General features: G+C 40.2%; 2 protein-coding genes across 2 annotated transcripts; both read right to left on the bottom strand.

Moving 5' to 3' along the window:
• Window positions 1-952: 952 nt before the first annotated feature.
• LOC115009422 (melanin-concentrating hormone receptor 1) lies at window positions 953-2719 on the bottom strand. Its single transcript, XM_029433380.1, has 2 exons — window positions 1826-2719; window positions 953-1189 (listed from the first exon to the last, which is right to left on the bottom strand). Exons 1-2 carry the CDS (start codon window positions 2717-2719, stop codon window positions 953-955), a joined length of 1131 nt encoding a protein of 376 aa, XP_029289240.1.
• Window positions 2720-5843: 3124 nt separating this feature from the next.
• On the bottom strand, window positions 5844-8055 carry LOC115010009 (parathyroid hormone-related protein-like). The gene is made up of 3 exons (XM_029434377.1): window positions 7943-8055; window positions 7597-7715; window positions 5844-6961 (listed from the first exon to the last, which is right to left on the bottom strand). Exons 2-3 carry the CDS (start codon window positions 7698-7700, stop codon window positions 6571-6573), a joined length of 495 nt encoding a protein of 164 aa, XP_029290237.1. The 5' UTR covers window positions 7701-7715; window positions 7943-8055; the 3' UTR covers window positions 5844-6570.
• Window positions 8056-24652: the final 16597 nt, after the last annotated feature.

Here is a 24652-nt window from a genome sequence, read left to right as displayed (position 1 = left end):
AAGCAGCCAGACTTGTTATTCCCTCTCCCGATCTCTTTGCTTTCTATATAACTACAACACCTGCTGCATGGCCCTCTCCTTACTCTTCTCCCACTCCAACCTGTAGGCCTATATGTGCTGCTAGTGAGTAAAGACTGGCACCCTGAAGCTGGTGGTGATACTGTTGATCCACCCAGGGGACAGCCAACAGGTCCTTGGGGATTAAGCTAATTTCTAAAGAATTAGTCATCCCTAAAACACTTAGTAATGTGCCTACCATTTGTGTTTTTTAAAATATTTTTTGATTGTGTAATAAGCCTGGTATTAACCCAGTGTCAATATCTGACTGGATGATGTTATGTTATGTCACGTCAGCCACAAAATCCTGAGATTAAAAAATTCATCCTGCTGTAAAGAATTGTACCTGCAGTTAGAAAATATAACTAAAAGAAAGAAATCATACTTGTATTGACAAGAGCACAGTCCAAAGACAGTACAACTGTTTTTAGGATAAATATATCTGATCACGCTTATAGTTACGACTCCAACATTACACTTACAATTCCTGCATCACAATTGTTAATTTACTGACGGTCCCTCACCATCGTTTTACTTTGTAATATATGCATTTTGCTTTATACTCACAATATAACTGACCCAGGTGGAGAGATTATATCTCCACACTGGCCTGAGAACACCTCGGGATCCCCCAGTCGGAGCTGGAGGATGTGGCACGGAAAAGGGAAGTTTGGGGTTCTCTTGCATCAGGGATTTCTTTATTCTTACAAACAATATTTTTTTCTCAGTAAACAAAGATTATGTTATTATTTTAGAAGACTAAAAACATTTCCTAAAGTTATTATGAGGAACTTTTAATGTTATGAAACGGTATCAATGATATACTGATGCCTCTATATGACCTACATAAGTAAACAAGAACATCGGCTATAGGTCTATTAAGTTATTCTTAATGCTAGTCTGGCAAAATCAGACAATCATTCAAGTTCTCCAGAAACTCCTTCAACTCAGACTCCAGCAGGGGCTCAGTGACGGACTCAGATCCGGCTTCGATTCCGCCTTTGACCCGCAGTAAGAGTTTGGGCGGGAGGTGGTAGTGCTCTGTGCCAGCAGCAGCTCCTCCTCCACTCTGCCACTGGGAGCCAACACCGACACCACACTGATGGAGGCCCCGGCCGTATTGCTGGGCCCACTTGAGGAAAGGGAGGCACGGCAGAACCAGAACCAGTACTGAGCGGGGCAGACTGTCGGACCCTGCTGCAGTAAAATGGGAGGTTTTCCAAAGGGACTCTGGGGCTGGGAAACACTACAACTTTTGTCCACATGAACTGCCAAAATCAATACAGAATTAACGTTCCTCGTAATATCTTTAAGAGAGATGTTTGAAATGATGGATTAGACAGAAGTCAAAGGCTTCTTAAGATATGTTTACGAAACAAAAGTAGAACAAATGAGGGACAGAAATATCTGGGGCAACGGAAAAGAATCAAAGCAATAAGGCTTAGTAGTGGGAATGAGTTACATAGTTTCCCTAAAAATGATTAGATACTAAAATATTGACAATTTCTGCTGCTTTTTGTAATAAATGTGAACATTTGATTGTGGTAAACCCTGAAAATCCTAAACTATTTTTTTCTCATCTTCTTATTTGTACACGTATACCTCAAATATGGGAATCCTGAAAATGATCACAAAAACATCCATCTTATTGAAAACAAAAGCAGTTGATTTTATATAAACCATAAATAAATAAAAAGTGTCCCTGAATGCCACCAACTCATTGCTCAATCAGCTGTATTTAAAAGCTGTCTGTGGTGACGCTGATGACCTGCGGCTGCACTCTGTTCTTGTTACAGCTGAAGAGCCAGGCTGCCCTCCTGTGGCGGTAGCGCTTTGACAGCAGCACATAGAGCACAGGGTTGATACAGGGGTGCAGGTACTGCAGCACAGTACAGATGAAGTAAAACAACTCCCAAGCCTGTCCATGTCGATACAGGCCCAGGTACACACACAGCTCCAGCACATAACCAGGCAGCCAGCACACTGAGAAGGTAGCAGCGGCCAAGAACACCATGACAGAGGCGCGGCGGGTGTTCCTGGCACTGGACACCGACATTACAGGGCTCTTGTGGAGAAAATGAGCCAACCGGACATAGTTGAAGGCAATGACTAGCATTGGAACAAAGTAGTAAAGTACAAACTGGCTCAGCACCACTTGGTAGTGGTGCTCATGAATGGTTGGAAGGCAGAAGGTGAAGTTAGCCAGGCTTGGACCGAGGCTCTCCTTGGTGGCAAACATACGCAGCGGCAGGCTGATGAAGAAGCTGAGGGCCCAGACCAGGACAAACATCAGGATGACCAGGTCCATGGTGGGCGGCTGGTACGGGTTGGTGATGATCATGGCACGGGTCATGGACACGGCACATAGCGAGTAAGTGCTGGCTGCCAGGCTGAAGGCCAGCAGGAACTGGTAGATCTTGCAGGAGGTGTCACCCAGAGGCCAGGTGTAGCTGACGGCGGAGTGCAAGGTGAAGGGGATGAGCAGGAGGGTGAGGAAGTCGGCCAGAGTCATGCTGAGTAGAAGGATGTCGAGGCGGTTCTTGCGCAACGTGTTGTACTTGACAAACAGAGAGAAGACCAATAGGTTGGCACAGAGTCCGATGCCCAGGATCACTCCACAGGTACAGGCAAAGATCAGCACATAGGTATTGGGAAGAGCCATTTTATCACCGACTTGACGTCACCTTTCAAATAAAAACAAACATTTATTCATCATTTATTTCTTAGGATTTACAATATCATAATATGAATTAAAATGTATTTTATTGACTTGACAAGCACAGCATCTACACTCTCCGATACAGAAAGACAGTATGCAAGTTTTAAGTTGGTTTGCAATCCGTCAATAAACACAGAGAAGAAGAAGCGCAGCACGCTGACTAGAGAGCCAAACATGTCCACTGTTTTTTTACAATTCCAGAGGAAGACAACACGATTGCAATTTGCAGTACAAGTTTTTGGATGTTTTTTACAAGAAGAATAAATGAACATTTCTTTTTGTTGCGTTAACAATACAGGTGTCAGTTAGATTTGGTTAGAATATTAAATTAACCTTCTTTTCTCATTACATGTTAGCCGTTCTTCCTCTCAGGTGTGCATAAAGTACATGTTATGAAAGTCCTTTATTAAAATATAAATATGTGAAATTAATTAGAAGCGTGAGAAGCAGGTATTTATCGGCTGAAAAGAAATCTATATCGTGAAACCCTACAATTTTTTGCATTTTCCTTTTAGACAAAAACAATAATTTAATTGAGAAAATATAAAAATAATTATCATTAGTTGGATCTCTTTTTATTTAAGTTACATTTCATATCAAGACAACCACTTTGTTTCTAGCATGGCCAAAATGCTTTTTTTTGTTAATCAAATAGCATCTGAAAGGCTTATAAGACCACCTTATAGACCACAGTGATAGAAAATATACTGAATGATTTATAACATCACCAAAACACACCTGATGTAACATCACCAAAACAGCAATATGGTCGTCTGCTAAGATACAAAACGTTTTTTAATTAACATTTTGACAGCTACTCTTAAAGGCTGTCGACTGATAGTGTAATTAAATGGAACAGGTGTTTGTCTTATCAGAGGTCATTGCATTTTAAAATCACTTTTAACACACTCACCATCATCGTTCCTCAAAGCAGTATCTTCAGGCTCATGTTTGCGAGTGAGCTATCCTCATAATATACATTTCTATTTCATTGGTGTCCATCCTGTTGGACTGGACTAACTGAGGGAAAGGTGGCAGCCTCTCAGGACTCATTACAAAGTGTGATAGCTGCATGTGAAGGGAAGAAAGGCAAACATCACTCGGGTCAAATTGATTCTGGTTGACTTGGTTTAAAGAGAAACGACCTCGGACCAGCTGCTCAGGGAACAGTGATGCACTATGCCTGTTTTTGTTGTATGTATGTTTATCTTTAGTCTTTTTAGTTATTTTTATGTTTAGTAACTCTCTACTCTTGACATTGTAAACCTTTTGTTGAACTATATTGTTTTTTTTAGGACTTTAAAGATACCTTATTGACTAAGACTCTGTTGCTGTTTGTAAAAACGTGTATTGACCTTTCATGACCTGCCACTCTCTCTTGATTGACATGGTTTTTGGTATTCCATCGTACTGTATGAATAAGGCTATAATTTAAAAATCTCCAAAGAAAAAGAGACCAGTCCATTGATTACATTTTCTGACCCTCCCCTTCTCTGGTGATATTAACGTCTCTCTCCATCGTTGGATTGATTTCTTCGGTGTGAGCTGCAGGCTTTATCAGGCTTTCCACAGCATTTATGACTCTGTGTCAGCTAATGGCCTTCGGTGTACACTGCTGCTCTTAGCACAGGATATAGCTGATGCTGATGCATTTGCTAACCCCTCCATTATCAGGGTCTCTGCCGTTCAGCAAGTAGCTGTTAAAAATGGCACATGTTCTCAAGTGGGACATTAACTGCTTCAATGCGTTCTGTCCGTGCCCAAAAGTCAACAAAAACATTTATATTTTTCACCTGCGTATACAAAAGTTTTAAAAACCTGTTTTGACCTAAATCCTTCACTTCTTATTTCCTTTCTCTCCACCACTTTAGCAAGGTTAAAGGTCATGATGAAATATACAACCAGCGCCTCATAAATGAAAGGGAATTCAATGATTTTCTCAAAGACACTTCAGCAGATACTTACTGCTGATTGAAGTCATGGTCACGACATCACCCTGCCGCCCTTTTTCTTCTTTTGAAGTTTAGCCACTGATTCTTCATGAAGACGCATACGGGTCTACTCCTTATCAATGAATGTGGGTAACTAACCATGCTGCAGATTAGTCTGCTTTGCAATCTTAGTTTTTGTATTATCCTGTAGTATATCATTCATATCATTGTATGGATGATAAAGCTGAAGTAATTGGTTGACTAATCAATGAGTCGCTCAACTACTTTGATCTTATCTTTGATCTTAATCTGTAATCTTAATCTCTTTGATCAAGCAAAAATGCAAAATCATTTCCTGGTTTAAAATTCCCAAATGTGAGGATATAATCGAATATTGAATATATTCAGGGTTTGAACTCGAAAAAAAACAGCTTTTTGAAGCGGTCACCAGCACTCAAATTGTCACAGAAATTGTGATGGACGGGCATTTTTCACTATTTTCTGATATTGTATGGACAAAACAATTAATTGAAAATAATCAGCATCCCTGCCCAAGTCAGAGTAATCTGATTTGCAATCAATGTATTGTTCTTAGTAAATTAATTTATGCATATTACTCAATATGAAATCACCAAAATATCAAATGTTTTGCTCAAGGAGGGCTGAGTTCAATTCCTCCCTGATGCAACCAACACTTAAACACATTCTGTAAATGCAATCATGGGACAGTGAAGAGTTTCTGACCTGTCATTAGGGCTACTAATCAATTAATCTGCCGATTATTTTCTCAATTAATAGTTTGGTCTGTCATAATTGCCCAAAGCCCACAGTGACGTCTTTAAATGTGTTGTTTTGTCTGACAACACAAATCCAGAACATTGAGGTAATTTTTAGCTTTTGTGCTTAAAAAAATCACTTAAAGAATCAACTGATAATCAAAACAGTTACTGAGGATCAACTAATCGATTACTCGATCAATCAATTTAGCTCTACCTGTCATAAATGGCTGGTGAACAAAGACACTGTGAATCAAAAATATTTCTAATGGCTACACTTTTAATGTTTGATTAACTGGAAACATGTACAGTATGCCCTCAGTGCAAGTGAAGAACATTAAATGCGTCTGACAGCCCCTGACTCGGGCTTGTTCTATAAAAATAAACTATAATGTGAAATGGTGAAAGTGGATTTGATGAAGCATCCAATAAGTTACAAGTCCATGAGGGATCTAAGGTGGGAAAGGAAAGCAGGACCATCAAAAAGAAACATTAAAATAAAACTCAACCACATCAAAGAACATGTACAGGATATATCTAAAGTGCATTATGGAATTTAGTCAGCAGCACCGTGATACATTCACAAAATAAATACACACTTTCAAAATGAAATAAATTATGGCAGAACAGTTCGAACAGATGTATGCAGTGAACACTTTGTATGTAACTGTAAGTTCACGATAGTCAACAAATATAGAGACATACAAAAGTAGACAATCCAGCCTCCCAATTTTGTGAAGTTATATTATATTCAGGCAATAAATAGTTCCTCCTATGATCTACTCATGCACACAGCTGGTTAGAGATGACACCATCTGGCTTTGTTTTGAAGTCAACAAAGTTACAGAGGCCTACAGATGTTCCAAATAAATATGGACCTAAGAAGATGTTATGATGATAGTTCACGAAACTTCAGGAAGAATGAGATTTAAAATACAAACGCAGCAAAATATTATCATACAAGCACAACCCCGTGCTATAGTGGCTGAGTCAGCCATGGGCAGAGTCTCTCAGGTTCCAGTCTAGTGTCTTAGTGCAGTACCATATAAAGGCTATTAGGAGTCTCTTAGCCAGGGCACTGCGTCCTTCATGGCTCCTTTGTTGTGACAGACCGTGCCCGCCTCCGCTTCTTGTCGCTCTCTCTACGTCGGCCTAACCTCACCTTTTTTTTCCTCTTTGTGGTCACTTTTAGTGGCTGGTCCTTATAAGCCACAGCCTTGTTGGTCTCCTGGGGCAGGTTAGGGCCGTCTCTGTCCAGCCTGAACCTCTCAGGGAGGTTCTTTGTGGCCCCTGGGGGCTTCTCGTGCAGGGCATTCCCACTGAAGGTTTGGCTCTGGGTTCTGCTCTGCACAGGTGGAGCTCGCTCATCGGCGGTGTGCACCTCTTCCAGCAGCTCCTGCAGCCACATGCGGCGCTTGAACTCCTGCAAAGAGCGGCCCTTGTCATGCATCAGCTGGGCGTGGCTCACTGACCTCCTCCTTAAAGCATTAAAGTGAAGAGACAGATCAATCAGGATGGTAGCATAAAAGCTAGTAAATAAATCCTAAAATATCATTGTGCATGAGAAGTTCACTTTTCTCTAAGTCTGCCAGAAATCTGTTTTTGTTTTTTTGTTGTTCTGATTTCTTTTAAATTATTTTAAATTTAAATTTCTGGTAAATTAACCCAGAATTCCTCATTTGTGAGTTGGCTCTGAAAAAATCTCACAATTTTCTTTTTTGTTTGGCCTTTTTTTGTAATTGCATGGTACACCACAGTGTTGAGTTTCTGTGTGGAGCCGTTTTAGAAGTGGTCGCATCTGAAATGCAAGGTCAGGCACCAGGAAACCTCAGTACAGTAGGTGGCAGCATAAACAAGTTTGTGAGAGCCATCACGAATCTGAGCTCCAGACCCCAAACAGCCAGAGTTGAAACAGAGAAAACCTCCTGTACCTTTTTTTATTTAATCTGAATAAACAACTGTAGTTGTATTTTCTAAATCCAAACAACAGGAATATTTCAAAAGTGTTGTTTTAAAAGATTCTTTAAGTCTTTTAATTTTTTTTTTATTTCCATATTGCATAACATTGAATTACTTTTCTATGGTCATCAACATTAATATAAAAATAACTCACATTCTGCCACTAAGTGCATCAACTGGTCTCCCTTCAAGAGTCACTGGGGAGCACAGCAAGAACACAGCCAGACTCCACTGATGAAGCATGACTATAGAGCACATCTTTGAGCCTAAGATCTGAAGAACACAAGAAATATTATATCAGTCACTTCAATTAATTAAGTAAAACTTTGTTTTATGCACTTAAACTAAACTGTTTGTCTACTATTACTATCTATAATGGATTGTTAGTAGCAGTGTAGGCAGCGGAAAATGACACCGTTTCTGAGTATGTGAGATCTCCCAGGCAGCGTAACGTGTGCCAATAAACAGTGTATTAAAGTAAAGAAGAAACTTAGACTTACATGGTGTGAATCCTTACAGTGAAAATCCACAAAGAAAAGTCTGCAAGCTCTTAAGAGATTATCTCGTTTCAAAAAGGGATTTGCAAAGTAATAAGAAAAATTATTCTGCCAAATACATTTTGGCCAGTTCAAAACTTGTGTCCAGATCCATTGGTGTGAAGGCAGCCTGGGGAAATCCCCCGTCACTCTGCTCCATTCATTTGCCTCCCAACAGTGTGTGTCGAGCTATTTATTTCTCCCCAGCGTCCCAATTGAAAGAGAGATAAGATGGAAAGAGCAGCAGCAGCAGCCCATCAGCTGCAGAGCTGCCACTCCACCCAGTGTTGCAGTAATCTCATGAAGAGTAACGATGAAGCATCTTCTCTGGTGGCCAGAGCCGGAGAGCGGAGGTGAGAGGGTTTTTACAGTCCAGCACTGTGTGAGTCTGTCTGAGAGAGGCACAGTAAGAAAGTCAAACTCCTCTTTGGGTGAAGATGCAGGCACTACCTTAGCCCCTACCCATTAAGTGCAGTCATAACACCCTCCCCAACCACCACACCCTCCCCTCTCTCCTTCCCCCCAGCTCTTCACACACACCTGCTGTGACAAGAAGGTGGCGCCCATGCAACGTCAAAACCACCACACAACAAAGAGTATACTTAACACAAGCTTGGAACTTCATTTTTTATCAATTTTCGAATTATTTTAGCCGTAGTTTCTAAATAAATCCACCATTTTTTTCATCATAAATAGGTCAGAAATGACAGGTGTGCACCAATGGAGGTAATCATAGGTTACCAAGCAGAGTGTATAAGGGGAGGGTCAGGGTTACTCCAAAGTAAACAGCATGGCCTAACCACTTTCCCAGGGGAGAATGACCATAACCTCAGAGAAACCCAACCCACAGCCTCTCACTGCAGACCATTCAATTCACCTCCACTCTGCCTCAGCAAACCAGCTCACCACCAAATGGTTACAGTGGGCTCTGAGGTACATGTATCTCTCATATACAGCTAATAAGGAAAGTGGAGAGCTTTGCATTGAGGCAGCCGTATACAATGTCAGGTCTACTGCTTAGACAATAAAACCACCCTAAAGTATCCAGCCACATTTGTAAATTTACTGAAAACTTAATAAATACTCTCATTAAAGGTCAGTAGTCTGACCAAAGAGGTAGCTCTGTGGCTAAAAGTGAATGTATTTTTAGTATCACAGTGATTGACAGCACTACATGCTGTAGTATACTACAAGTGTAGTAATATATGCAGCAAGTGCAGGGCTGTTTTATAAAACATATCTTGTAATGCTTTAGAGTTAAACATACATTTTGGGCAAATTGAAGTTTTGACATGTTGGTGGCACCAGATGAAAAGTGAAGGGATCACTAGAATTATTACAATCCTCCGGGTCACATTAATGTCTGTACAAAGTTTTCTCGGCCATCTGTTCAAAGGTTGTGAAGATATTTCGGTCTGAACCAAAAGACAGACCTGACACTACCATCATTAGAGCCACACTGCTATCATGGCTATAAATGTGTTGTCCTGTGCAAAATCAATTGCAGCCTACAATGTTTGATCTTAAACATTTTCATTAAACTGAGGACTGTAAACTCTGCATGTTGCTTTACTTGTGGTCTTGAATCTCACAGTTGACCATTTATTTCCACAACATTCCTGCTTGGTACAATACGAGCATGTTGTTCTTGAGTTTGTTCAAAGTGATCCCTGCTTAAAATGTAATTAGACTCAAATGAAAGATAAGAACATGACCATGGCTGTGTGTGTAGTCAGGGCTCTTGAGAGTCCCTCAGTTGTGGTTAAGGTTAGTTTAGTTCTTGCAGCCGATTCTTCTCAAACCAGTTCGATGTTCCTGTGATTCATTTCTGGTTCATAACCCGGTAGTTGAAGGACAATAGTACAGCCTGTGCTGACACATTGAGTACATTTGGAAGGAATTTCTAACTCCGTACAAACTACCAATGTCCTCTTTATTATACTCGACACCCTCTTTGGTCCAGTCTGAAATATCTAAAGAACTATTTGATGGACTGCCATGAAATTGTGTAAAGATATTCATGGTCCCCAGAGGACAACCCCTACTGGTAGTCCCTTGAGTTTTTATAGTGCCACCAGCAGGTTCATTTTGTTTTATTGTTTTTAGTGAAATGTCTTGCAAAATATTTGATGGATTGCCATTCAATTTGGTACACACATTTGTGGTCCCCAGTCGATGAATCCTAATAACTTTTGATCACCTCACTTTTCTTGTAGCACCTGCAGGTCAGTGGTTTCCCTCATCCATGAAAAATATGGAACAAATATCCCTGCTTCCGGGTCCATGTAGGCTAATAAAATATGTATTGTACATTTGTAGTTTTGAGTTAAATGTCTCACATTCATGTGTCTCTCTGGTTGATTTGTAATAACTTTGGTGATCCCTACCCACCATAATCAGGTCAACATTTCTAATACTTTGGTTATAAAACTAATGGCCTTCCCATCAGCCTCAACTGTACATTGTGTTTTGTGCCAACTACATAATGTTAGCATGCTAACACGCTAAACCAAGATGTTGAAGATTGTTAAAATTAAAGAATCTATATGTTATTCAGAGCATGAATATAGCAGTAAACAACTATTTGCTAAAGATATAGAGCAGTCATGTTGTACTGAGTAGAGAATGAAGTCACGCTCCCTCTGTGTGTTTTGTTTTGGCTGACTATGTGTGTGTCCCTGGCTAGCTAATCACTGTGTGCACATCACAGCGCGCGAGCCATTGGAAAGAATGGGTTCAAAGTGTAGTGATCCAGTTGTTGCTTTGTGTTTAAAAGGGCCATTATGCTAACCCGCCGGTTCCCCCTCAGGTTAACACTTGCTCTGTCAGCACTGTTGCTGTTGTTTGCACTGTTCATGCTGTTAGCTTTGTTAGCAGCTTGCCGCCAACTAAGCCATCTCAATGTTGAGGGCCGTACGGAGGCAATCCTGGCCGATAGGCCTACTCTGAATCATAGCTATGCCTTGAAATCCATATAGATCTCCTTTAAACCTGCTAAACATCAACATGTTAGCATTGTAATTGTGAATAATGTTAGCATTTAACTCAAAGCACCACTCTTCTCAAGTAGGCTATAGACTTGTTTTTTCCATTTAATATCTTTTAGGATTTTGATACTTATTAATATCTGAATATTTTCACTCTTTGTAATATTTCTTATTCTTGCAATATATTACTTGTAATGTAGTATTGATATAAACACTATGTTTTTGTTTTCTAGGGATTCGTAGTTAAAATTGTTTGTAAGTTGACTAAGATGAATACAGTCCATTCAAAAATCCTGAGTCATTTATGTGGTCATTGCACCTACTTACATGTTTTACTGGATGGAATAACTTGCATTTCTCCTCATGAATAAGGCCCATAAATTATTTCTGTGAGCAGTGATGATTAGTAGAATCACTTCAGGCTAGACTATAGACCAGTCAGTGGTAAATTACTTAATAGAGGGCTCAGTATTTTACAAGCAGTCATGATTCAATTCAGCAAGAGGTCCAGAAGGGGTTTGGGGCTGGGACAAATATATGGCAGACCCCCCCTGCTGTCTCCAAAACTCAGCTTTCTTCTGTTTCCAGCAAGTCTGCCTCAAACTTCCAACACTTTAACTTTTGGTAGGGGAAAAAATACCTCATTTGATTCCATTCTGCAAAGACTTTACCTGCAAAAAAATCCGAAAAAAAAAATCCCCATTTCCTGGCAGGCGGCAGTGTAGGGAAGGGGAGCCAGGAAAGCTGCTTTTGATTCATGCTAAATTGCACTCTCAACACAGAACAGTATTCCTGTCCGTTTTTCATCCTTTTCACACTGCACCTACTTCACATTCACACATACAAAACATATACACACACACCCACTCTCCTGTTCCAAGCATCCAGCTCACACACACTCTGCAACCAGAGAAACACCCTCATTTCATGTATAAATTCCGAGTTCAGCTTCTATTTTTGGATGTGTTGTACCCACTCCCTATTATTTGCCCACCCTATTATGTCATAATTCCTGGCTTTAGTTGTAGTAACAGTTCCTGCTTTTGTTGTGGAGTTTCATTCAGAGTCACCATGTACATAGGTCAGTGTTAATTTCCACAGAAGTCACACGTTGGGGCTGTCAGCATTCTCTTTTACTTTATGACTATTTTACAGCACCACTCCCCTTTAACTCTGAACAGTAAAGTGAAGACATGTACAGTACACTACAATAATCCAGTGTCTGTATAAAAAAAAAAGTATTTCAGTGCAGTTTCTGTTAAACATGACATTCAAGAGAAACACCTCAAATGTCATCCATAACCGTATATTTAACTGCAAACAGAATCAGAGGTTTTACAGTGTATTTGATAATGGTCCCACTATGATGCAGTCAAGGCTTTGATCGCTTGGCCGTTTGTTCACATGAGAACTTCAGGTTTGTTATCCTGGAAAACCTCACTAGAAAAATGACTTTTTTTTAGAGTTACTTTCCCCTCTTAATGGTTTTTTAACGGTGAGTTACTGTAGGGGCCGTTTCAGACATTTCATTTGAGGCATGCTTTATAAAGTCATATTGTGGGGAGACTTTTCTTCTAATCATTCACACCTACCAATCATAACTGTCATCCCAGGAATGCTCTTTATTCCTCCTTACCTTCTTCTGGTTCAGCTATTTTCAACAGCTCTGTAACTAAGGCAGTGTTTTATTAATAAAAGCTCAGGAGATGAAGTTTTAAATTGATGCACTCTGTTTTCTTTTCGGTTGGTGGTTTATTGATGCTTAAAATGTGTCACATCAAATCTGGACGCTCGAAAAATGGCATGAAATCAGCGGTTGAAGAATAGAGATGAGACGTGGTTGAAAGCTTCTGAATAAGCTAGTGAGCAGATTTTGCGTTAAGATTTTTGTCTGACTAACCATCTGAAACCCAGAAGTGTTCAGTTAACCATCATATGTGACAAATAACAGCAGTGAATCCTCACATTTGAGAGAACATTTGACTTTTTTCTCAAAAGGTTATTGAAACGTTTCATTGATTCATTGACGATTATAATGTTTCAATAATTCCTAAAGAAACTGGATCCCACTGATAATGCTGATGTAGCTCTTAGCTATTGAAATAATATATTTCTCACATTTATATGTTTGCATGTATTTCGTCTTGAAACACTTTTGCTGTCTTGGTCAGAGCTCCCCTTAAAAAATAGTTTTTGTAAACTCAATGAGACTCACCTAGTTTAATAAAGATTTAATAATAATGATGTTTAGTACGACATTTTACGTCTTCACATCCATTATATTGCACACTTTTAAATTTACAGGTTTTGAGTCGGTGTTTCCAACAGCAAAAGCAGACTTTTAGGTTTTGAGCCACAAAGCACAATGGACAGTTTAGTCAGGATGTCAGAGAAGGGTCACTGCTTCACACTTTAAGAGGCATACATCCTGAACATTACCTAATTCCTGCTCAGGGTTACCCAAACATGCCCTCCTCCGTCACGCATTTACTTGATCTGAAAGTAGCAGTAAGATTTGTCTGTTTCTGTTTCTGCTGCTTGATATATGATAATCCTCCTCAGGTAGCGCTTTGGGGCTGATTTCTTATTTACAACTAGATTTCTTTTAACGTTAACCATAAATGTCAAGCTCATGGAGACAGTGAGTCGGGGAGTTCTTACTAGGACAAAAGCATGTTGTCCAGACTCAGTCTACTGCACAGGTACATTAAATCATTATTTTTCAGACAGGAAATATCTGCCACTGGACATTTTGCCTGTAAAATGTATTTCTAAGATGAAATGATTCCTGCCTGGCACAGCTCTGAACTGAAGTTTTTTGTTACACTCATCTATTCAATATTAGAGCTTCTTTCTAGTGAAAACCATGTTGTTCATCTTGTGATTAAACCGTGTGTTTGATCATGTCCAAGATGTGATTCAGAGTGATTCAAAAAGCAGAAAAACAAGTCCAGAGCCTGAGTCTTTGACCTGGCCCTAGGAGGTGCCCACCACATTAGCATTTCTCTCTTGGCAGATGTTGATGGTGGGGTGTCTGACTGTGGCCAGCCTCTCTGCAGTGGCCCTGTGCTTCAGGCTCTGGGGAAGCAGGGGGAGGGGGGGGGGGGGGGGGGGACTCCTTACTCCTTACTCCTTACTCCTTACTCGCCCCCCCAAACCTAAACCACAAGCTGCCCCATGTCTGATGCCCCCCTCTCCCTCTCCTGACCTCAGAGGCAGACCCCAGGCCAGCTGGACACAGCCTGAAACCCCACACAGTCACCACACAGCCACCACCAATGGCCGCCACCCTCCTGCCCCTGACCTATCACCCAAAACATTACCATAAACTTCTGCCCGGCTGCCAAGCAACACACGCAGCAGAGCTCACAGTCCGACCCTGCACTGCTCGTCCATGTAAAGATAGCTCTGTCTGAGGGTAGAAAGTGGAGAGGGGTAAGCGCTCTCGGTTATGATGGCATTTTACACGCAACATAAAACCTACTGTGGTGTTTTATGTTTTGTGGCTTGTGGTGATGCCGTGGCATCGCCTGTGGAACAGACTCCTGCCCGCTGCAACGACTACTGTGCAGTATTTGAGGCTGATGATAAATGTGTCCGCCAGTGTGTGAACCGCTTTGAAACATGCCACAAGTCTGCGTGCCACACGTCTTTTACACGCTTGACAAATCGTGCCGTTTTGCGTTGCCTCAGCCTCGGCGAAAATTGAAGAATCAATAGAGGTCTGATTGAGAAGACCACACACACATGGTGTTACGGTAATGACGGCCTGAGTCTGTTTGTTTGCATAAGTGAAGAGCAGGCTCAAATCGTTAATGAGTGCTTTGCGTCCAGCGTGCAACCACAGCTAAGCCAGTGGGTCAACAAGGTTGGCCAGACTAACCACTGTGTGTGTGTGTGTGTGTGTGTGTGTGTGTGTGTGTGTGTGTGTGTGTGTGTGTGTGTGTGTGTGTGTGTGTGTGTGTGTGTGTGAGCATGTTTCTGCATCTCCTTGAAAAGTAAAAGAAAAGTTTACGTCCAGAAACTGAAGTAATATTAGCAGAATTGGTCACATTCCCTTTTTTTCCCCCTCGCGTGTGATAATCTGCTCTTACATCATCTATAAGCACTCGCTGCAATGTTTCTATATTTAACATCATTCTATATTTACTTGTGCTCTGACACACAGATACAGTTTTGTTTTCCCAGTGAGACATTTCAGTGAATATTTAAACACTGAAGAAAAAAATGCTTCACTTGAAATTTCCAAATGTTATAATGCACGGTGTGAGCCAAGTGCACTTCACCGACTCAAAGCTGATCCATTTACTGTAAATGAGCTTGTCTCTGTTGGTTTCCTGACCAATTACTGTACAGTGAACTTAGGTCCTGTATTTATTTATCCATATGTTATTTTAAACGGACTGCACTCAATGCCGAGGCCTTGTTGAGCGGTCTTGTCCTCCCAGCCTACCCTGGGACATACTAGCAGTGCTTGGCAGACAGACACGGATGCTGGAGGCAGTCTCTGGACAGCTTTATCCTGCATCGAGCGGGGCCACCCGCTTCGTGCTCACCAGGGCACAGTGACTGGCACGGCGTTCCCCGGCCTCAGTTTTTACCTCTCAATTTTCTGCTTCTCCAAGAGAACTGGAGAACACTGTGCACTTTTTAAAGCTGTGTGACCATGAAAGGATATCAAGGCCAACCAGAGAATAGGAAGTCTCAAACTTGGAATACATTATTAAGCAGGAATCGCTTTAAAAATACACTCCAATGAGGGGATTATTAGGGGGAATTATATACAATCTGAGTGATGGTCTTCGATACAACATGAGCTAAAGTAATTTAATTGATAGACTGAAAAATCTAAAATTATATTTACTAATGTTTAAATATGTTTTAGCTTCCCCGTTTAAGATTGGAGCTGAAACACTTGGTTGATTAATAAAACACTATTTAAAAAGAATATTCATGTTGTAATTTGATGATTGAGTTGTAGAGTATGTAGGATGTTTATGTGCCAGAATAGTTGGATAAATCATCTTATAGGTGAATCCTGAAAACAAGATAAGAATGAATAAGATGAAACTGGGTCACTGTAACAGCAAATAGGATATTCAAAGAGAAATACAGAGTTTTATGGCTGTAGCAAAGCAAATTTGAGAAGGAGCCACTTCATTGTCAGACTCCCTGGTGCTAAATAGAGACGGGATATGTCATGTTTGATAAGTTATTATGAGTTGTTATTGTTAAGTGTGTGGTCTCGTTTAGCAGAAGTTTCTTTGTAAAAGGAACTGTTAAATCTGCAATATTCAAACATGGGATCTGTTTTTTTTATTGAAAATGCGTTCCAGTTGCTTTATAAAGCTAAAATAGTCAAATGTGGTGAACAGTGACATCATGCTTTTTTTTTTTTACAGAAGGCCACATCTTTTGTGACCGAAGATTTCTCCAAACACAGACAGACAGACTTTTAAAATGTTGTTTTTTTCTGCGAGACACAATAAATTAGAGCCACACTAAAAAAAGAGACCAAACAAGAGAGTGTACTGCTCATGAATGCAGTATGTATGTCTCTACAGATCCGCACTACAAATCCACAGACAGTGTAAACAAGCATTTCTTTTTTGATGCCCAAAGTAGTCATGTCTAAATATATGCATTAAAATATCTCTTAAAAACAAACCCTAAACAAAAACATGAAATAACATAACTAATCAAAATCAGAAAACTAAAATCAAGACAGGAAAAATACAATGTCTTCTGTCTGACAGTTAAATAACATATAGTGGAATTCTACATATAAATAAAAGCTTTGAATACGTTTATAAAATGGTACCAATATAAACATTGAGAAAAGTACGCTGAGCTTGTGATTCATTTGGGATGATGGTATTTCAACACAGTATTACATTTTTGGATTGGTCCTTTTAATATGGTCACGATGTTCCCTTTAAACCTTCTACGAGGCACAGTCTTCAGAGGTGTTCTGGTCTCGCGTTGACCTTTTTAGTTGTTGAAAGTGGTTTTGTAATTTAATATTTTTCAGAATGTGTTCAAAAAGAGAAAAATATCCCCACCCTCTGAGCAAAAACTCTAAAATAACTTGTGCTTCCACAAATTGAAAACATATGCTCGGCCTCGATGATGTAAATGTTCAAAAGTGTTAATTCACTAATGAACAGTGAGTCCATTAGACATTCGATTACATACTCTGGGCAGCAGATAAATCAACACTGAGTGTAATTCAAACATGGGCTCTGGCCAGGTGGCTTGTTTTCTGTCCGACTGTGGTTTTCCAACAGTCTAAATCCATGAAGCGGATTTGCTCACAACAGCCAACATATTTCTCCAATCTGCATCCCCTTGTAAAGCAAAGGAAGGAAGGAAGGCAGAGCTCACAACTGTTGGTTTTGTGCTGCCCACGCTCTCACAACCCTGTAACATAAGGCCAGGCTTTCATTGCCTCTCCACTGCATGAGCAAAAGGGAATTAGCTTTTAAAAGTTTGTTTTGTAAGAGTTGTAAATATAGCGGCCCTGATTCAGAACTAGATCCCCTTTCTCTCAGATGGGGTATGGCTTATGTGGGTGGCTTTGGAAATACTGGGGCATGCTGAATATGTTTATATTACACTGTCCCCAGGGAGAGTTGAGCTTTGTGGTGCAGATGGATTACAGGGGGAAAAGAGCTGTTGTAGACCTTTTAAAGTTCAGTGTTAATGGTGGGAGTGAAGTGGCTGTGTAGGTGTGATGTGTTCATTTCACAGGTCGCAGTACAAGTAGGTCTTGTAGTAAATATGAAGATACCACTAGCAGCTAACGCTCACTACTTATTACAGCCGCCAAGGCGGTTATGTTTTTGGTTCAGTGTGTTGGTTTGTCAATAGGATTATGGAAAAACTACCGGCCCTATGTTCATTACACTTGGTGGAAGGATGTCGCATGGGCCAAAGAAAAACTCATTCAATTTTAGAGCAGATCTGAATCACGGAGCAGATCTGAATCATGGGACGGATACACGCATTATTTTTCAGAAACGGTCTTAGAAGAGGTCTGTGTCCTCTGAGTGCCCTCCTAGTAAACACTTTATATCTTGCTTGTTTATTGTCTGGCACATAACCCACCGTATAACCACAATGTGCTGTTTTTACACTTAATTGTTTGTATGGATTAAACAAACAAGATATAATGTGCTAATGAGTGATCTGTGGAGGTTCTGAAAGGAGGATTTTGTTATCTTTGAGTAGAATCAGGCTAGTTTCCTCCTTCTTCCAATCTTTAAACCAAACTAACTGTAGCTTCATATTTACTGTACAGACAGTAAGTGGTATCAATCTAACTCTTGGCAAGAAAATGGTTAAGTGTTTTCCCCAACAACAAGTTGGTGGAGACCAAAATGAAGCTAAAACAGAGTGAGGTGGCCAAAAACATGGCTCCGAATGGATGCTAATGTAGCTCCACGTCTACTTGATGTGTGTTTGCTGAAATGTTTACAACTTTACAGGTAATATATGATGTGTTACATCAGTTAATGCACATTAAAAGTATTTTGATAAAAGCAGATGCCAGAAAAAAAGAAAAAAAAAAGAAACGGACGGTTAAAACAGTAAAATATGTTGATAGATTACATTTTAACTCAACCACAGCTGTAGATATCTGTTCCCAATCAGGACCTTTCGTGTAAGATCACACAAGATCTTCTCTAAAGTAATGAAACACAGCGAGAGCAGTCGTGTGTGTGTGTGTGTGTGTGTGTGTGTGTGTGTGTGTGTGTGTGTGTGTGTGTGGTTGTGTGTGTGAGATGCATGCCTGAGGTTGCTGAGCCTCGGCCTTCTCCTCAACATTAATAAGGACTTCCTTCCTACCAGACAGAGTCAAACACCTGATCACTTACCAAGGAGGACATGCCCACGCATCCCTCAGAGCTGGCAGCCTTCAGCCACTAATAAGGATCAGTCTGTGTTCTTTAGCTGCCCATCAATCAAAATGTTCACATGCCGGACATCCATGCACAAATCATGTGTTCTCTCTGTACTCCACCCCTAATGTGTGAGAGTGTGTTTATGTGTAAGTTTAGCGTTAGATATCATGGGTGGCAACTTTATCCAGGGAGACAGGGCACGAAATAATCCCTCCCATACACACACCACTTCAAAGAATTACAACCTTTTCTCCGATGGCAATAAAGTTTGGCTTCTTTTTAAAAGATGTTGAGCCAAGATACACTAGGTGAAATGTGCAATTTCATGATGTGCATAACTTCTTATTTTTCTTACTTAAATATCAGGTTTTTGAGATGGTTTTTCCGTAATTGAATTAGAGTGGCTAGTCAAAACGGACTCAAAAACACATCGACTGATTCTTTCAGCCCAGATGATGTCAAAGAATCACTTGGCCAAAGAAACGAACAAGTTGCTGAACAGAAACATTGTCTTATTTACAAAGCTCAAGCTTGTGACTGTAATCAGAACTACTCCAAAGCTGCAATATAAGGATTCAATTATCACTTTCTACTTGATATTAGATTAGAGATATGTAATACCTCAAGTGTGTGGGGCACACATGTTGTCTGTCATGAGTCTGGCTGTGTTCAGAGTGTTTCATGGTTCATATTCTGTCAACATATCACGCAGGGATATCATGTTTCAGCAGTAAGAGCTGCTGTCATCATTGTGTTGCACAATTAGCAGCAGTGAACAAAATATCCTTCAAACTAAATCAAAACCTACAACCCTTCACTCCTTCAGCCACGGAGTTTATCATTGTGAAGCTCAGCATAAATGAGTGATGTTTATTAAAGACCTTTTTTATAATGTTTTAGGGTCGTCTGGTCTTCATGTTCTGTACGCAATAATATCAATAGATGCAGTTTATGTTACCGTTGGACATATCAAGCATGAAATTATTCGGCTTCCTAATGTCTCGTGTTAATGTCGACATAACTGTTGTAATATACGAGTTTTTATTTAGCCACAGTACATTTACTCAAGTATTGTACTAAAATTCCTTTTTTGTTGTTGTTTGTGATCAGTGGTCACTACTGTTACTAACATTTGAGTTGTTGTTGCTGCTCCTGTTAAATATCCAGTTTTTATTGAATTTGTTCCAAATAATCCAGTTTTTTCTTCTCCAGTTGTACAATATTCACTTCTTCTCTGTTTCTTCCCCTAAAGACCATTGCGTTATATCAGCAAGCAGTTGTGTTTCAAACTACAGATTACCACATTGAAAATGTCATGGAGTAAATCCACCATTGGGGCGGTGCTGCTCAGGTGGTAGAGCTCAGATATCATAGCGTTTGTGTTTTAATCCCCGGTTCTAAATGTCAAAGTCATTGAGCCAAGATGCTTAAAAGAAAGTAAGCTGCTTTGGACAAAGTTGTCTACCAAATGAATCTGACACTTGGGTTGCATTTAGGAAAATCCTTTCATACCTTAAAACTGACTCCACCTGCATGAATTGAGAAATCAAATCTTGCAGCAGAATAGAAACTTTAGCGACTTTCTCAAGCAAGTAACCTCTCTGTCCAGAGAAACCTGTGCATGTCGTCACTTTGGAAATATGTCATGTTAAAATACATTTCAAATCATTCCCTTCATGCCTGAAGTTGTACACTGCAGTTGGATATTCCTGTGTGCCCCACAGGCTACGTGCTCCTCTATGTTCAAGCTGAAACCAAATAAACTCACAATTAAAGACAAACAAAACAAATCTTCATCAATCTCTATTTCCATCATGCAGTTTCTTTTTAAATATCCTTCTGTGTGAGTTTTCCACAGTATTAGTCTGAACATATTCAAGCCCGGCTATTCTCCAGCGCTAACGTCCTCAGCTCTGTTTGATTAGGGCAACACACAGGAGGTCCACTGCCACGGTGTTTTCTTTACCTGGGCCCATAACTCTTAAAAACACACAAACACTTGGGTTGTAAATGACCTGTTCATCACACAGTGACAGGAGAGGTGATTCTGGACTCTTGGTGGGCCAGGTGTGCAGATCAGGACAGCCCTGCCGTGCCAAGACCTGTTGGCATGGCGACGCGGGACCATGGAAAGTTCTGGGATCTGTCGCTGCTGGCAGGGCCGAGCTCCTGAACAGGACTGGTGTTGGCTTTGCCTCCAGCTGTTTCTTTACAGACATGCTGAACGCCAGCAACAGCCAGGGGCCAAGATCAGCCCAGCGAGTCTGGCCACACACAGGCCACTTACACACACACACACACACACACACACACACACACACGCATATATACCCCCACAGTTATACAAGCACACAAACAAACACACAAGCATTTTCTGCAATAAGCCTGTCTCTGCCTCAGCAACAAAATGCAACAAACATATTTTCACACATTTCATATTCCCCTAACATTAATGAATGTAAATATGTACATTTTATTTACGGTCTGTACTTGCTTTGTGTGGCACTTTGTTGAATCCTTATTTGTTTTTTTAATTTGACATTTTTGCAGTGATGGCTCCCAGGTTATATAAAACTGTCCCTCTGAGGGATTGTTTTAAATCTCATCTCAATGCCTGCTTATTCTCAAGTATATTTTGTTGATGCATCTTTTTGAACAGTTTGTTTTCTTATACTTTAAGATTTAATATTAATTCACATTTTATCGCCTTTGGTACAAAGTGCTATATAAATACAATTTGACTTTTTCCCTGTTTAGTTAGTTTTTTCTTGCCGTGTGGTGTTTGCTGGTAATCAGTCTGAAATGACATTTGTTTTCACTTAATCACTGAAATAATCCAGCGACTCAAAAGTGTGGAACCAGGTGCTGTAATAATATAATTTTATGATTACATAATGAACAATAAGCTTCTTTGTGTACAACTGTTTAAAATAAACGACTATAATAAACACATTAGTAGCTTGAAATCATACATTTAAACAGCGTGCCAATCAGCTTGCCAACAGCGCTGAAACCTTTCTTGGACAAATACTTTACAGGTGTTACTTTTTTCTGTGAAAAAATATACAAGACATACTCTTCCAGTTCATAGCAAATTATAATGTGACAATGTAATACACAGTACAGGAATGTTCCCGCTGTAGCTCAGTACTATCAATGGTCCTTGAAAGTTTTGATTGAGGAACCTTTGAAGGTGGTGTCAGTGAATAATCGCTCTGTTGAAACGGCCCCACCACAGAAAAATAAACTTGCCATCTTTTGTTTTCCTTGTGTGGTCGAAGGTTATTCATTGAGTAAAGAGAAATGGGAGGGAATTCTTTTGAGGCTTTTGTTCGTTAATTCATTACATTCACAAGACTAGGAAAAGTGGCTGCGGAAATTAAAATTTATTGAAATCTATTTCAGTGGTAAAGTTGGCCGTGTTTCTTGGAGAGTCTGGCTCTTTTTTTTTTTTTTACTTGCACAGTGAGTTTTGGTCAATGAGGAGGTGAACTGCTTTTGTGGTTGTGCTTGGAGGGAGGAATGTGTAGGTTTGTGGCTGGTGGAAACCTGCAGTTAGAGGAACTGGTCATAATGGGAAGGTATAGACTGACCATTTATGTTTAAAATGAAAACACTGATTCTCATTCCTGCAGAACAAGTGGCCAAAAAGTGGCCAGCAGAGCATCACATTGACTGCCAGTTTGACTGGATAATGAAATATGACAGCACAAAATGTGTCCATCAAAAGCATCAGTAATACAAAATGAAGAGCAAGGGGTTTCAACACAGTTACAGGGAGAAATCCATTCTACAGGAATAACAGATTCATTTCTTCACTAACAGGAACCATAGTAGCCCAAAATGCATTGCAGCTACAAGACATGTTGTGTTTTGAGTGACATGCTTCTTATTTGGCTTTTGATATCCTATCGCTGTAACTGGCTCTCCAAATAAAACCAACAGCCGAACGCATATTCTGGGAAATGTAGGGAATCATAAGGGAAGTATAATTCAACAATAGTAAAGGTTGTTTAAAGTGAGCAGAAGGTAGTGAGCCTTTTGCGTTCCTGTCAAATCAGATTTACCACTATTACTGTCAGAGATGTCCCGGGCCGATCGTAAGAATCTATATATATATATATATATATATATATATATATATATATAGACAAAGCGAGAACTAAATGGATTTAAAAGGCGTTGGATTATTTACACGATATTATCATATGTGGATTATTCTGATATCAATATTGAATTTTTTCAAATATCACTGTTATGATCAATATCGGTATAGTGCGACACCCCTAATTGCACCGGTGATTGTCGGTCATGACACAAAGGGGTTGGCAAAACTCGCAACCAATGTTGTTTTCAGTCGATGCAGAAACCGCAGTTGCTCCAAGCCATTTACTTAATCAGTTTTCATCAAAGAAATGTGCAGATTTAAGAGTTATTTCTGTAAGTTGACTTTCAACAACCTGTACAGTTGCATCAATGTCATTCACGCTTGTTACCATTTTCATGGAAATCTTTCTTTCCTTTTTTTTCTGGCTCTGGCACAGGAAGGTTATGTCGCCATTCTTAATCACGCCTGCAAAGCTTTTATTGGCTCAGAGCTGTGGATAAGCACAACACCAGAGCTTTTGAATCACTGTAAAAATGTAGACAGCTATTCAGATGTCTGGAACCAGGCTCATGTTGCAGGTTTTGATTTTTGGTCAAAAACTGTGCTTGCAACATGTTGACAAAAGGAAATGCCTCGTTAAATTGTGGTGACCTACTCGACTATTCCTAATGTACAATTGCTGCTTTTCTCCCATGCTTTGTCACCAGCAGGTTTCATGTGTGCAAAGTTACTTAAAGCTCTGTCCATCGCCTAGCAGCTCAATAGCCTGCTGAGATGAAGTACGACTTGACTGACTGAAAGACTTCCTCTCCGCTGTCCCTCTCTCTGGGCACCGAGTGGGTGGATATGGTTAGCAGCAGTCATAACAAGCATTTTTCAAAATGAGTTTCATCTGATGACAACCTCCGACATATTGAATGCCCGACAGTGTTTTCCTGTCCAAGTCTCTGAAGATGCTGTCCAACAAAGACTTTGCTCTCCAACTGTATAGATGAAGGAAATATTTAAAAAAAAATATATATATATATATCATTTTTTTTATGGAGCTGACATCCAGGACAGCAATGTTTTGAGCATCTTAGACACAGCTGGACATGCACAACTTCCTCAAGCTGCAACAGAAATTGTTACTAAATTCACCCCAAATCATTATGTTGTCACTTCAATTTCAGCCTCACGTGTGGCATTATTTGTCTTAATGCATGTGGTTACTACACCTATTACTTTACCAGAGTCTGTCCATCAACTTGCAAAGCTTTACCAACAAACTAATTTATTTCCATTTACTGTCTGCTGCTGATGTTGTAAGTAGACTACATCTTTGCTTTCCATATCCGTGGTGACTGCCAGCACTCACCCAACCCACCCATCTGGTCTCATTTTGACACCCGTGGTTGCCATCTTGTAAGTTAGAAAAAAGTAAGAGCTATAGAAAGGTGACAACAGTTTTTCCTCCTAGCTTACCTCCCTGCACCACACTGAGTCTGACAAGCTGCTGAAAAATAGGACCGGGTCACATTTCAGCCTCAAAAGAATGTGCAGGGGCTGTGAGTAACCCTGTGGTCTGCTTCGGCATGTTTGGTCTGGCTCTTCATAATATCATGTAGTGTGCCATTGAGGACCGAGGGCATAAACACCAAAGAGAAGTGCCGAGGGCGTTCCTACTTTGGACCAA

Source organism: Cottoperca gobio, chromosome 6 (genome assembly GCF_900634415.1).
Source record: "Cottoperca gobio chromosome 6, fCotGob3.1, whole genome shotgun sequence".
Classification (NCBI taxonomy): Eukaryota; Metazoa; Chordata; class Actinopteri; order Perciformes; family Bovichtidae; genus Cottoperca; species Cottoperca gobio.
This window is presented reverse-complemented; position numbering and strand designations above follow the sequence as displayed.

Coding starts and splice junctions, on each gene's coding strand:
- LOC115009422 (XM_029433380.1), bottom strand. CDS start 2,719: ATGGCTCTTCCCAATACCTATGTGCTGATCTTTGCCTGTACCTGTGGA. Junction 1,190..1,825: donor AGAACAGAGTGCAGCCGCAG/GTCATCAGCGTC, acceptor CCTTTCCTCAAG/TGGGCCCAGCAATACGGCCG.
- LOC115010009 (XM_029434377.1), bottom strand. CDS start 7,700: ATGTGCTCTATAGTCATGCTTCATCAGTGGAGTCTGGCTGTGTTCTTG. Junction 6,962..7,596: donor GATGCACTTAGTGGCAGAAT/GTGAGTTATTTT, acceptor TAATGCTTTAAG/GAGGAGGTCAGTGAGCCACG.